Source organism: Drosophila mauritiana, chromosome 2R (assembly GCF_004382145.1).
Source record: "Drosophila mauritiana strain mau12 chromosome 2R, ASM438214v1, whole genome shotgun sequence".
Classification (NCBI taxonomy): domain Eukaryota; kingdom Metazoa; phylum Arthropoda; class Insecta; order Diptera; family Drosophilidae; genus Drosophila; species Drosophila mauritiana.
This window is the reverse complement of record NC_046668.1, coordinates 20,189,411-20,202,141: the sequence shown is the minus strand read 5'-3', so window position 1 is coordinate 20,202,141 and position 12,731 is coordinate 20,189,411. Positions and strand designations below refer to the sequence as shown.

At 41.1% G+C, this 12,731-nt stretch overlaps 2 protein-coding genes across 2 annotated transcripts in view; one reads left to right on the top strand and one right to left on the bottom strand.

Annotated features, from left to right (window-relative positions):
* LOC117136144 (toll-like receptor 8) overlaps positions 1–12,731 on the bottom strand; it is a 72,088-nt gene that overhangs the window by 50,192 nt on the left and 9,165 nt on the right. The window lies entirely within an intron of this gene.
* Positions 11,318–12,560, top strand: LOC117136145 (serine/threonine-protein phosphatase alpha-3 isoform). The gene has a single exon (XM_033296850.1). It carries the CDS (start codon positions 11,450–11,452, stop codon positions 12,419–12,421), a length of 972 nt encoding a protein of 323 aa, XP_033152741.1. The 5' UTR covers positions 11,318–11,449; the 3' UTR covers positions 12,422–12,560.

The following is a 12,731-nucleotide window of genomic DNA, read 5'->3' as shown; positions in this document are numbered from 1 at the left end:
AGCAGGTGATGAATTGCCAGGTGAGCTACGTGATAAACGCGACAATTTCGTGCCATAAACAAATTAATCGACAATTGCAAAAATGAGGAAAACAGAACGATAGCATTGGGTGGAGATAGCAAACACACAAACGGGGTGACAGCGAAAAAAGCACATCAAAATGGCCATAATAAATGATTAAATAAGCGTAATTATCACCTTTCCACCGAAGGATCCTCCACCGAACTTGGCCCCGCGCGTTTGCAACATTAAAACAAATTTTATTACTTTAATTACTTTATTTACATTTCGCCAAATGGCTCGAATGGTTGACACGGAACGCCAAAGCAACGGAAGTCAACATAAGGACACACAACATTGCCGGGCGGAATAACAAAGGCGCCGGAAAAGGAAACAAAAATTACTCCATTTTTCGGGAGAGGGGAGTTACCTATGTGTGTGTGTTAATGTTAATGAGTGTGTGTGTGTGAAGCCGTAGCGATTTGTGGCTGATGAGCAGCGACATGCAAAGCCACTAAAATGGAGTGGGCCGAGTGTAAAGGTACATTAACGTAGTCATAATTTAATTAAGACCCACTGTGCACGTAAGCAAAGTAACCAAGCTTTTGTTGGCCGCATTTAATGAGTTTGGCCAAAAAGAATGGTCGAGCTAATATGCCCGCAGAGAAATGCTTGGGTGTATTTGGCAAGAAAAATCTGAAAGATTGAAGGAGTGAAAAGTAGGCTTTATTCCTCATGCAACATCCATGAAAATATGAGCGTAAATCTTTCAGATTACATTTTTCAAATCCTTTAAAAGGGTCGAGTGCTTTTCAGTTTTCGATCAATTTCAATTTGGCTTAGCTAATTAGTTTGTATAAATATTTAAGCTTTTGGCAGTTCAATTTAGGTCCTCTTTTTACCCGGAATATCAAAGGAAAGGCGGAAATGAGCTATTCGAAAATCCCCAACCATTCTGCAATCCCTTGCCCCCTTCTCACCACCCGAAAGATAGAAAATAGGTGGGGGGTTGGGGAAAAGAGGAGGCAAATTAGTTCCACACGCATGTACTAAACGCGTTTTAAATGCGCTCTTAAAGACCATTAACCATTAACCAAGCCATCTCGATGCGATGTTGATGAGCCGAAAACAGGTGGCAGCCAAGTTTCCTCTTCAGCCAAATTAGTTTTTGTCCGTCGGCGTTTGCTCTTTGATGTTTTATTGATGATTGAAGTAATTAGAGAGTGGAAAAAACAGAGGAGAAAAGCTGGGATCTTTGCAAAATGGTTATATAATATTTAGTAGCGATTTGATTTGTATTTAACAGTCTGCAAATCACTCGAAAATACAGCACTGCATTTCTATCTCACACACAGATTTTAATTTGTTATAATGAACAGCAATTAAAATGTCTAGATAATGATATTATCAGCAGGAATTTTTCTATTAAAATTCCCCAAAACAATTTCAGACTAAATGCATTTAATTATGTTCTAATGGTAGCAATTATCAGTTTCATCTGGCAGTAAAATATCAACAGTTTCTAATGAATTGAGATTACTGACAGCAATATTGGTCCATTCACTTTGATGGTATTAGCACATTTATAGAGTTTGAATCGTTTTTGATTTACAATAAATACTGTGACTTTGTAATTTGTGTTAAAATCATTGAGCATCGAAATTGCTGACATAGTTTAAACAAATTGCAGTCACAGGCTTACAAAGAACATTCATTTACAATATTTATTTCAATGCACTTAATATTGTGTCAAACAGCGAGTAATGAAACACCAAAAACCTGCGTTTAGTGAATGTTTTTGGTTTCAAATTGCGTATATTTTCCATTAAAATGATTATAAAATTTCGAATCCATCTCCCGCGTCCCACTGATTCGCCCTCCAGCTGTTTAATAATTTATCGAAACTCCTAACCATATCATGGGGCTGACTGAGCCAGCTCTTTTTGTTTATGGTGCTCATTTGGCATTGTTTGAATGCATAAATATTTTTGGCCACATGCAACATGCAGCCATCCCCTATTCCCTGATTTTCTGATTTTCCCGCTGTTTGCCAACAATTTTCAATTAACAATTGTTCAGCCGCCAGTGGCTGACTTTTGGGGGTTTAAGGTATGGGGCCTCGAGACTGATTTTGACATCAGCCAAATTGAAATGTAATTGTTTTTGCCAGGTCCTCCATTGTCTGTCGAACTGGAGCCCTTGACCCACGACCCCCATTACCAATACCCCTTGGGACGGCCCTGGCTTCATGCTGTTAATGATGCAGCCACAAAATGCCGTTTGCATATGTTACCACACCCATGGGAAACAGATGAGGAAACTGAGGGAAAGCGGGAAATGGGAAAACGGGAAAATCGGGGGCGCCAACGCAGACATCAAAGGCGCATTTAAAATCCCAAACATATTTGAAAATTGCATGGCAATGAATTGGAAATTGAATAGCAGAATGCATTCGATATTGATTGCAGGGCAAATATGTTGTTTCCCATTTGTTTGCTTTGCTTTTTTGCGGAATTCACAAATCATTGGATCTGGTATTCCACGGGATAACTTACGTGTGTTGAATATGCGGATATGCAATGAAATCCAAAAATATGCTTACCTGCAAAAAAAGAAGTCAGTCAGTTATATTAATATGTTATTATCAAATTATTCCTAATCATCTTAGAATTATTCCTATACTGGTTTCACACCTTTTCATAGCATTTTGAGCAGCTGTAAGCTTCATGCCTGACTTTCATTTATTCCAGAGACCCTCTCCACCCGAAAATGCCCACATATGCTGTCATAAATCAACTCTATGTATATCGCCACATAAGTGACCACACTTGATTCAACAAAAATTAAACGCACACCCTTCTGACCTGTTTTGGGTTACCATGTGCCATATGGTTACAGCCACTCCTACCGAGGGTCAAAGGGCACCCTTAGCATGGGCATACAAAAATGCATTTAATTATCGCACCTAATTTCAATTAAAGTCAAAATATACGTGCGCAATTTGTAATCATTTTTCGGTCCTTTCTCCGGATGGAAAGTCAAGGAAAGTGTAGCCAATAACTCAACAAAATGGAAAGAATGTCGGCTTAATGCTTCCAGGTGAGTGCACATTATTCATTGCCCAAAACACACCCCTGAATTAGACGAGGATGTTCATATGTGGGTGGTTTGTATCCCTTAGGTGAGGGGGTTCCCCATCTCTGGCCCTTTTTTAAGTATTATTAATTGTCTTACATGCTTGTACTCTGCCGCAGGATGTGTGTTTTAGATAGTAGAGAATAATCCAATTTGAATTTTAATACCTTCTTTGCTTCTAGCGTATGGTTTTCACAAGTATGTAAACGGGTTTTCTGTATATTTGTGCTAAGACTGTGGGGGATATACAGAAAACTCGCTGTCCCTTCTATTTATTTTGATATCTCGCACCTACCACTTCTACCTATCCATGACACCGCCCAAAAATATGACAGAATATCCCCCGCAGTCAGGGAAAACTTGAACTTTCAAATCGAAGAACAGAACGACAAAGTCGTGTCCAAAGATGAAAATCCCGAGGGCAAACCAACGGAGCAAACGGTTTGGAATTGCAGAAAAAGTCAAGCCAAAAATGGCCAAGAAAAACAAAGCCACGGAAAACTGAAGGAAGGTTCGTCTGGAAGCGAACCGAAGCCCAAGGCAATGTGACTGCGATTTACTGGTTCAATTAGCCTGCGAAGGATGATGGTTTTTGGTGGCTTCGATATTTTTTATTTCTGCCCCATAGCCGGGGGATCTTTTTCAGTGTGAGCGACCATAATTTGCGAAATTTATGCATGCAACCAATGTCGGTCAAGATTACTGGAAATCTACGCTGCGATTGCCGTCGTTGCAGTCCATAATTTTGAGATTTTATATCAGAAACCGACATCCCGGGGTTCTCTCAACGCCCGTCGAGAATGCTACCATAAATTTGGACATCCAATGGTCACAATTAACTATCGCTGCCACGATCCGTGGCCCCCATCTGGTGTTGTGACATCTCCTACGTGGACACAACTTTGAGCGGCATCGAATTTATGGGAACTTGTTTAAACCGGCTAAACCCAATGGTCGGTCGGTGCTTTTTAGCCGATAATATATGCCATGCGCTTTCCAATTACATGCTGACGCATTCTCATTTAGATTGCGCTGCCCTTTTGTCGGGCTAATGTCTTCATTTTGAATATCAAATGGGCTTGGCAGATGCTGGGGGCCCCCAAAAGAGGTTAGTATACATATATAGAGCAGGGGATTAGAGAAGAACAACAGTTCACAGTTACAATTCAAATAAGTAATAATGAAATAAAAGTATCTTAGCCAAACATTTTTAGGCACCCCAACTTCAACCGTGTTTTAAGATCCGGGTTACATGGGCTGACTAAATTAATCCCCGTGACACCTGGAACAACTCCATGTCCATCTTCCGTCAGGCTTAATTAGTTATGCAAAACAGTTGTTGGTCCTACTCCGTACGAATGTCACCGGCTGCCTTCATGATTTGTCACACGCAATAAATTATGCAATTTCGGATGCCAAAAAATGAAGATAAAGATAGAGTCGTTGCGTGCCATTGCTCAATCATCATCACCATCCGCCGCAGAGCAGCATCCTCAAGAAGTGAGCATGGATGGGCTGGAGGAGGGGAAATGGTGAATGTGAATGGGATGATGATGGGAACTTTTATGCTCACTTTTGCATGGTAAATGCGGACAGACATGTCGCTTACCGTATAAATAAGTAAATACTTTAGTTGGCGCACAAAAGTTGACTTTTTATGTTGATTATAATGCTGATGAACCTGGAATTATCACATGTTGTGTGATGGACTGCAAACACACACAATGCTACAGTATTTACACGGAACATACATACATTTATAAGGCAGTGGACTAAAGTCAACTCAAGTCGAGCCTGAACGGCTGCCTCTATCTCTAGTCGCCGCCCAGTCCCAGTTTCTCTCGACGAGTTGATAATCTGCCTGACACTTTGATGAAATGCTCTCTTTTCTTTATTTATGCTGGCATTGATAAATCGTCACAAGTGACAAACAACAGAAGTTCTGACCCCTCGAAGGCGCAGCAGCCCCCACCGCTAGATGTCGCCACTGTGGAAGTGGAGCTGTGCCCTATCAACGTGGGCCTCTTTTGACTTTCCGCTGTTGTTCAACTTGCTCTACATACTCGGACATTGATTAATTTCATAGTTAATTTGTCAGCATTAATCAGTATTAACTTAAATAGACATCAACACGTCCCAGGCTTAGAGGCTGATGTCTCTCGCCTTTTCTTCTCCTCAATTGTTTTGTTCGTTTTTTGTAATATTAATTAGATTTTACTTCTAGTCAAGATCAACATCTCTTCTTCGGATTACGGGGGACATGGGTTGTGTGCAACTCAATTAATTGCCTCAGATTTGGGTAGATAAGTAAGTGATTAGCCGGAGTTAAGGTAAAGCCAGAAAAGGCTCTTTTAAGCGTATAATTCCCAATTAGTTTAAGCGGTGCTTTGAGCTAGTTCTGTAGAAAACGAATGGTAAGATGTAATAGAAAAAAAAAAACAGAATAAGTCAAATTTAACATTTTGGCTAACAGCTAAAAAAAATTTAAAGCACAATTGGGCTACGTAATTCTTGTTAATGAGTTTGAGAACAACAACGGCACAAGTACTATGTACAGTCACTACAAAAGCCCAAAAAGAAAAAACTTTCGACCACTTGGCAACCCTGTAGGCTCTGCCAAACAGAGTTGCTCCATTTCCCGTGTTTGCGTGCGTTTGCAAGCGACTCTTTGCCGATGCAAAAAATGTTTGTCAAAGCCCAACTTACACACCCAAACAAACACACACACAAGCACACGCAGTCTGAGGAAAGTCGGCGCGAGCGGTTAAGGCACGTTTATGGGTTAAACAGAGCAGAGCAAACATTAGCGACGGCGGCAGAGTTTCCAACTCCCCCGACCACTTCCTACTTCCAGGCATTTTCCGCTTTTCCGACCTTTTCCCACCTTTCCTCACCTTTCCCAAGCGAATGCGCGCTTGCTTTTAGCCGTTCTAATGGCCACAAACACATGCGGCGATCTAACGCAACGCGGCGAATTCAAGTGCCGAACGTACATAGCGGTAAACATGCTAAGCGGTTTTCTGCCAGCCTTTCACGGGCTTTCTTCGGGGGGCAAAGGCGTGGAAAAGCGAGGAAAACCGACTACATAAGCGGCAGGAGGGCAGCAAAGTCAACGGTAAAAGTGTTTGCCGAAAGACGAAGTGCAAAAAGGCGAAGACAAGGCGGCCAGGATAAAAATGCATGCACTCAACATACACTGGAAAAATATGTACACCATATCATCTAAATAACCTATAAGAAATTTAAACTTTTTAGCTTTGCTTATAAAAAGGATATGAAAATACGGAACCGGATTATAAAATGATTTTGGCTATCAAAATTGTTCTATGTGTATAAATTGAGGCCTGTTCCTGGGATCTTGGCAGTATTCTGTGAGCCCAATTGCGGTTAACAAAACTGTCTCAACTCACTAGCTCTTTAGACTCTGGCCCAAACGCCTCCCACCACCCAGGCAGCTTCTGCTGCCCATGTCGTCCTGTCCAATTGACGGCTACTTGACATTTGGCGCTGCTCCCTCAGCTTTTGTTTCCCTTTGCTGTTTGCACAGGCCGCACTCAAAAGGATGAGAGGGCAGAGGCTGGAAGGCGGAGGCGGGCGGACTGTTTCGGCCAAATGGAGTAGAGTAAACACTTCGTTCTGAAAGTCTGCGCCACACCGCTCCTCTTCCTGCAGCCTGGAAAAATATTATTTTAGCGTGTGAAAAGTGTAAAGTGCTATAATGTTTGGAAAATATATAACAGCTCCCCCAGTCGCGCGTGCACAGAGACATATAGTATGGTATAGTACACCGACTTGGACGTTCAACGACCGCACCCCGACCACTTTTCCGCCCACTTTTCCAGCCCCTTTTCCACCCACCGACATGTCGAGTTGACTTGACTTGTTAGCGAGCGAGTGGAAATGCGAAAAAGTGTGAGTGAAAATGTTATTCCTCATTTTGTTTGATTTAAGCTGATCAAGTGTTGCACTTGCTTTTATGGCCAGCTACTACATTTTCTTATTCTTCAGCTTCTATTGTTTACACTCCAGTTGGCTAAGTGCAAACAACTGGAGAAGCAGCCATACTTCGATGGGATCAACTAGGAAAGAAATGGAAATATATTGAGTGCTTCAAGAACGGACATAGAGGATAATGATTTTTTTATTTTCAGCAAACTACATAAATGATTTTGGGTCTCAGAATCTATTTAACTTGATGCATAAAGTTAACACGTAGGAATCTTTACTAAACAAGTATTGTGCCCCATCATTTATATAAAATGTTGAGTGTCTTTATTGTGAGACAACTAATGTTTTCCCCTTCAGCGTGTGAACTTTTTTAGGAGTCAGTGTGGGTTTTACGATCAATTTCCGTTGCAGAACAAGCCTATAAAAGAGAAACTGTTTGCGATGTGGGAGGGGATCGGAAACAGGAGATTCGTGTGCATAGCAGCAGTCATATGAAACCACTAAATATGGAACATTAAAAACCATAAATATTAAAACATAAAAATAGCCATAAAACGAATAAAAGAAACACCCAACAACTGCGCCAACCGCAAAGAAGGGAATATCAAAATTACAATGAAAATCCGTTTAGAGGGGAAATTAATTTCCAGCAAGCAGCGGGAAAAACAGCTGGAAATCAATGAGAGCTAAACAAAGCTGCTTCCAAAAAAGAACAAGAAAATGCCACCCAACGTCACGCACACAAGCACGCACAATTAGTCGGAAAATTGGGGAAGGGGTGAAAAGGTGTTGGCGAGGGGAAAATCAATTTCCAATGGTTTATCGAAAATGCATTTCCATTTACAAGAAGTTTTTCACTCCCCTGTCTGCGGCAGTGTATTAAAATCAATGAATAAATAAACAAAAACCAGCAACTATCTCCCACTCTCCGCTTTTTTTGTCTGGCGGGATCTTTTGTCTCTCGGCATACAGTGGGAATTGGTGGGGGATCCTCTGCCCCAGAAGTTGATTTATATTCGTTTCGGACTGCATTGTGTGAACGGCGACAGCTATAAAAGCTTTGGCGGCACACGTCTCCGCGTTCATGTTTTGTCCGTATATTTATTTGTCCGTATCTCTTCGTTGAACTCTTGAACTTCTCTGGATTCCGTCCATTTATATGTTTCACTTTTTTTTTTAGCCCAGAGCCTGCTGTTGTATGTCTTTAAAAAACTTCAATAAGTTTTGAAAAAGTTCAGTTTCATTTCCGAAGCGCCAACTATTTGATTGCTTAATTAGCAAACATTTTGGGGTCGCCATGAATGAGGACAATTGAAAATGTCAACAGTTGTCCCTTTCGGTTTGTGCATAATTACAAACGCAGCAACAAATGTTAATGCGCGGGGTCATTCGGATGGGTTTTCCAATAAACAGGAACGTTGTATTTATGAGGGCTGTAGGAACTACTCTCCCTATATTTGTACAACATGTTCGCCACTCCATAAATGTGTTAATTAGTCGCAGCCCGCAAAAACTGCATCCATCGCACCCTGGCAAATGTCAAAAATCGAAATTATGAAATGACATTTCCCTTCGGTCCAATGTTAATTAAGTTTTCGATTGCATACAGATGGATTTAATGTTTTCCAGGGGCATATTAGGGTGAAAAAATGTCGAGGGAAATTTGATATTTATATCCGAATTTTTTCTTCTATAAGAAATTAATTGATTCGGATTTTGTCATACATGTATGTAGTTTCTTAACAACTTTGATTGATGGTTTGTTATGAAAGCTGAGGGAAGAACACTTTTTCTTTGGTGTATGTAAATGATTTTGAGTACTGGCAATATATTTATATTAAAATAAATTAGTTGTTTCGCTTTGCTTCAAGGTAAAAGAATAGAATACTTGGGTAAAATTAAAATTCTATGATTTATATTTTCAAAATGTGGAGCATTTCAACAAATGATAAATCATGTAAACAAAAGTTGGCTGGCCCAACTTTCCTGGCCCTCACGAATCTCAAAAACTTCAAAGAGCCAAACAAACATATAATTAATAACAAAAGCTAAGAGGCCAAAAATCAAAAAAACTTTTCCTGTCACGCCCAGTTAAGTATAAACAATTTCGAAATTTTAGCCGCCCATCTTGCTCTTTTGCAAAGAGCACTTGTCGTTGAAAACATTTGTAAAAATTCCCATGGGTCTTGAAAATGCAGAAGCGACGACTATAGCCAAGATAAATAGAGGGAGATGGCAGTAGATAGTAGATAGAATGGCAGGAGAATGTGGAGTGGTCAGCAGGGGGCATCCCTCATCTTAGTACTCATACATGCATAAACAAATAAAAACCCATTAAGCAAAGCCAACAACAACTACCGCATTCATGTGTGCAGTGATTAACGGGGCTGCAGAAAGAGAGGGGGAGCTGAAGAAAGTAGCAGCAAGCAATTAACAACTACAGCGACAAGCAAAAGGAGTAAGGGAGAAGAAGCTACTGCTGAAACACTGAAAGAAATAAAGTTTTTTTTAAAACAAGAATCAAATTATAAAGCTACACTGACATAATTATTTCGTTATTCATAAGTCTTAATAAAAAAAAAACAGCTAACATTTAATTGGCTTGCTATTAAGTAGAAATATTCTCAGTGCATCCATGTGTGCGGGGAATACAATATCATCCGCAGAGATAAGAGCAGCAGAAGAGAGAGATGGCAAGTCTGTGCGAGGGAGAGAGGCAAGTGTAGGGGCGAAATGCATTAGATAAGCAAAACTCAGCTGGAATCCACCGAAAATGAAAGAATGGGTCCAGCTGTGTTTACTACATGAAACAGAAGCCGCTCATCCAAAAATATTAATCTTTTTCTCCTTCTACGCTTTCCATCTTTCTCTAAATGCAAAGTGCAGAGATTATAGTTTGTGTGAAGCATTTTAATATTTACTTGCACAACGCCAGAACTCTAATCTCGACTGGTAAATACGCTATCTAAAAACTTGTATTATTATATAAAAATATTTACTCATTCATTATGTTTTATGTTTTAAATAAATGCTTAAGTTGTGTACAGCGAAAGTCAAGGCAATTTGCAAAATATTTCTCATCAAAGAACAAAAGTTCATATGTGGGCAGAAATGGTCTTGTCAACTTGATGGATCAGGGATGAAGTTCATAGGAGAGTGGGTCTAGGCCCGAGTGGTGGGGGCTGCCCCAGCTGCCCCCAACCGCTTTTCGGCAGCGCCCTTTGCGGAATCCGTTACTAATCACACGACTTACATTTGTAGCCCGCTTCCGACTTTCCCCCATCCGATCCCCTCTTCAATTTCCATTCCTCGGTTCAGGGTTGATGGGCTGGCTTGATGTTGATGTTGATGCATTCGCAGAATCTCAGCCTGTCACATGCTCGTAAAATCAACAAAATGCAGGCGACTGTTGTGACACTTGCCATGACAACAGGCAAGAACGGCAGCAACAACACTCCGTGTTGCAGTTAGCAAAATGTGTAATGAGTGGCGAAGAGACGGACATACACTGGCAGAAATATCTTCAACGTCCGAAAAATATATTTCGAAATTTTTCAGAATTATGAAATAACAAAATATATGTTTCCTCGCTCGTACTTAGCAATTATTAAATATCATTAGCAAGAATATTGATATTATTTATTTAAAGTGCATTTGAAGATTGTATACTTGCATCTGCGGTAGGTTTTGGCTTAAGAACTGAGTATGGAAAACGGGGAACAGGGGGCTTGATCCACCCCATGAAGGGAGGAGTGTGGGGTTGGCCCACCCACTCGAAAATGCGTCGCTCTCTTTCTGCATTCTATGTCAGCTGTCAAAGCCCAAAAACTGAAGTTGCCTTTGTATTTTTCATTTTTTTTTTTTGCTTTATATATGTATGCATGGACATGGCCGGAGGGGTGATGGCCAAAAGGGGGTGGGAGGTGACTGGATGATGCTGCCGTCGGGCAAAGTGTCCATTATGTTGATTTGAAAAATAAAAGCAACGGATGCGATTGCTCACACAAAGATGAAGGGCGGACTGACAATGGGCGAGGAGTTTAAAGGGGGGCTTATAAGGCGGGATTTTCCGGTTGGACAGAAGGGGTGGGTGGGGGCGTTTAGCATGGACTGGTGCTTCAAATTTAGTTGATTGAATGAAATGACAGTAATGTGGCTTTTAAATGGTTTTGGTCTGATGGGGGATTTACTAGGAAATTGGACAACCAAAAGATTAACAAATAAAATTTAACATTTCCAATATTTCTACCTTGATTTTGCTCTCAAAAATACTGGAAAAAATAAGCTAGCAAACTGCTGAACAAGAAACGAAAGCCCTTCTTACCCCACATGATTGCGATTCAAAATTCCTAGTGCCGAAAATATCATGAAGAAGTTACTAGGCAACAGCTCGAATAAAAATAAAACTCTTAAGTTCGACGATGGAATCAACTTGGACCAAATAATTGCAAAGCTTAAACTGATCGGTGAGATAGGATCCGTGGTTCAGATTTCCGTTCGGGAAATCGAAGCGGTTTGTTCTCGGGCCAGGGAAGTACTGCTCAAGCAGCCGACATTGCTGGAGATTCCTGCTCCGATTAATTTACTGGGAGACATACATGGTCAGTACCTAAATCTGTTGCGCTACTTCGAGTCCAACGGCTATCCGCCGGATTCGGTGTATCTGCTACTGGGTGATTATGTAGACAGAGGCAAGCAGTCCATCGAAACATTGACCCTGCTCCTGGCCCTCAAGGCGAGGTATCCGACCAAGTTCTACCTACTACGAGGAAACCACGAGTGCTCCAGCATAAATCACTTCTACGGATTCTACGACGAGTGCAAAAGGCGATACACGGTGAAGTTGTGGCGCACTTTTGTCGATTGCTACAACTGCCTGCCACTGGCGGCGATCATCGAGGAGAATATCTTCTGTTGCCACGGCGGTCTGAGTCCACATCTGTTCAGCATGCAGCAGATACGGGAAATCAGCCGACCCATCGAAATACCGGAATCCGGATTGATATGCGATATTCTGTGGTCCGACCCGGATCTGCGGATCATGGGCTGGGGTCCCAACGAAAGGGGAGTGAGCCACACCTTCGGTTCAGATGTGGTCAGTGCCTTCTTGCACCGGTTCAAATTGAACCTCATTTGTCGGGGTCATCAGGTGGTCGAGGATGGCTACGAGTTCTTCGCCAAGCGCCAGCTGATCACAATTTTCTCGGCCCCAAACTACTGCGGGGAGTTCAATAATGCTGGGGCCATGATGTGCATCAATCAGGATTTGTTGTGCACCTTTCGAGTTCAGAGGCCAATACTATCGGAGCAGAAGAGACTATCAGAATTAAGTGTTTAAATGTTTAAAGATTCGTCCGTTTGATCGTTGTAAAGTAGTTTATTTTTTAAAACCATATTGTAAATTCCATGTTCCAGTTAGCGTTATAAGAACAAGCACAATTAAAATCTTAACGTTGCAGTTGTCAGTTGCAGTTCAAAATAATATTCTTGAAAAACTTTTAAACATTATTAGGCTACAATTTGAAATCACGTGAACACCACAAAGTAGCTGATATTATCATCACATAATTAACTGTTGCACTTTGCAATTAATCGAAAAATCCATTAAATTACATCCAATCCCATCAACAATTTCAGCGTAGAAAAAA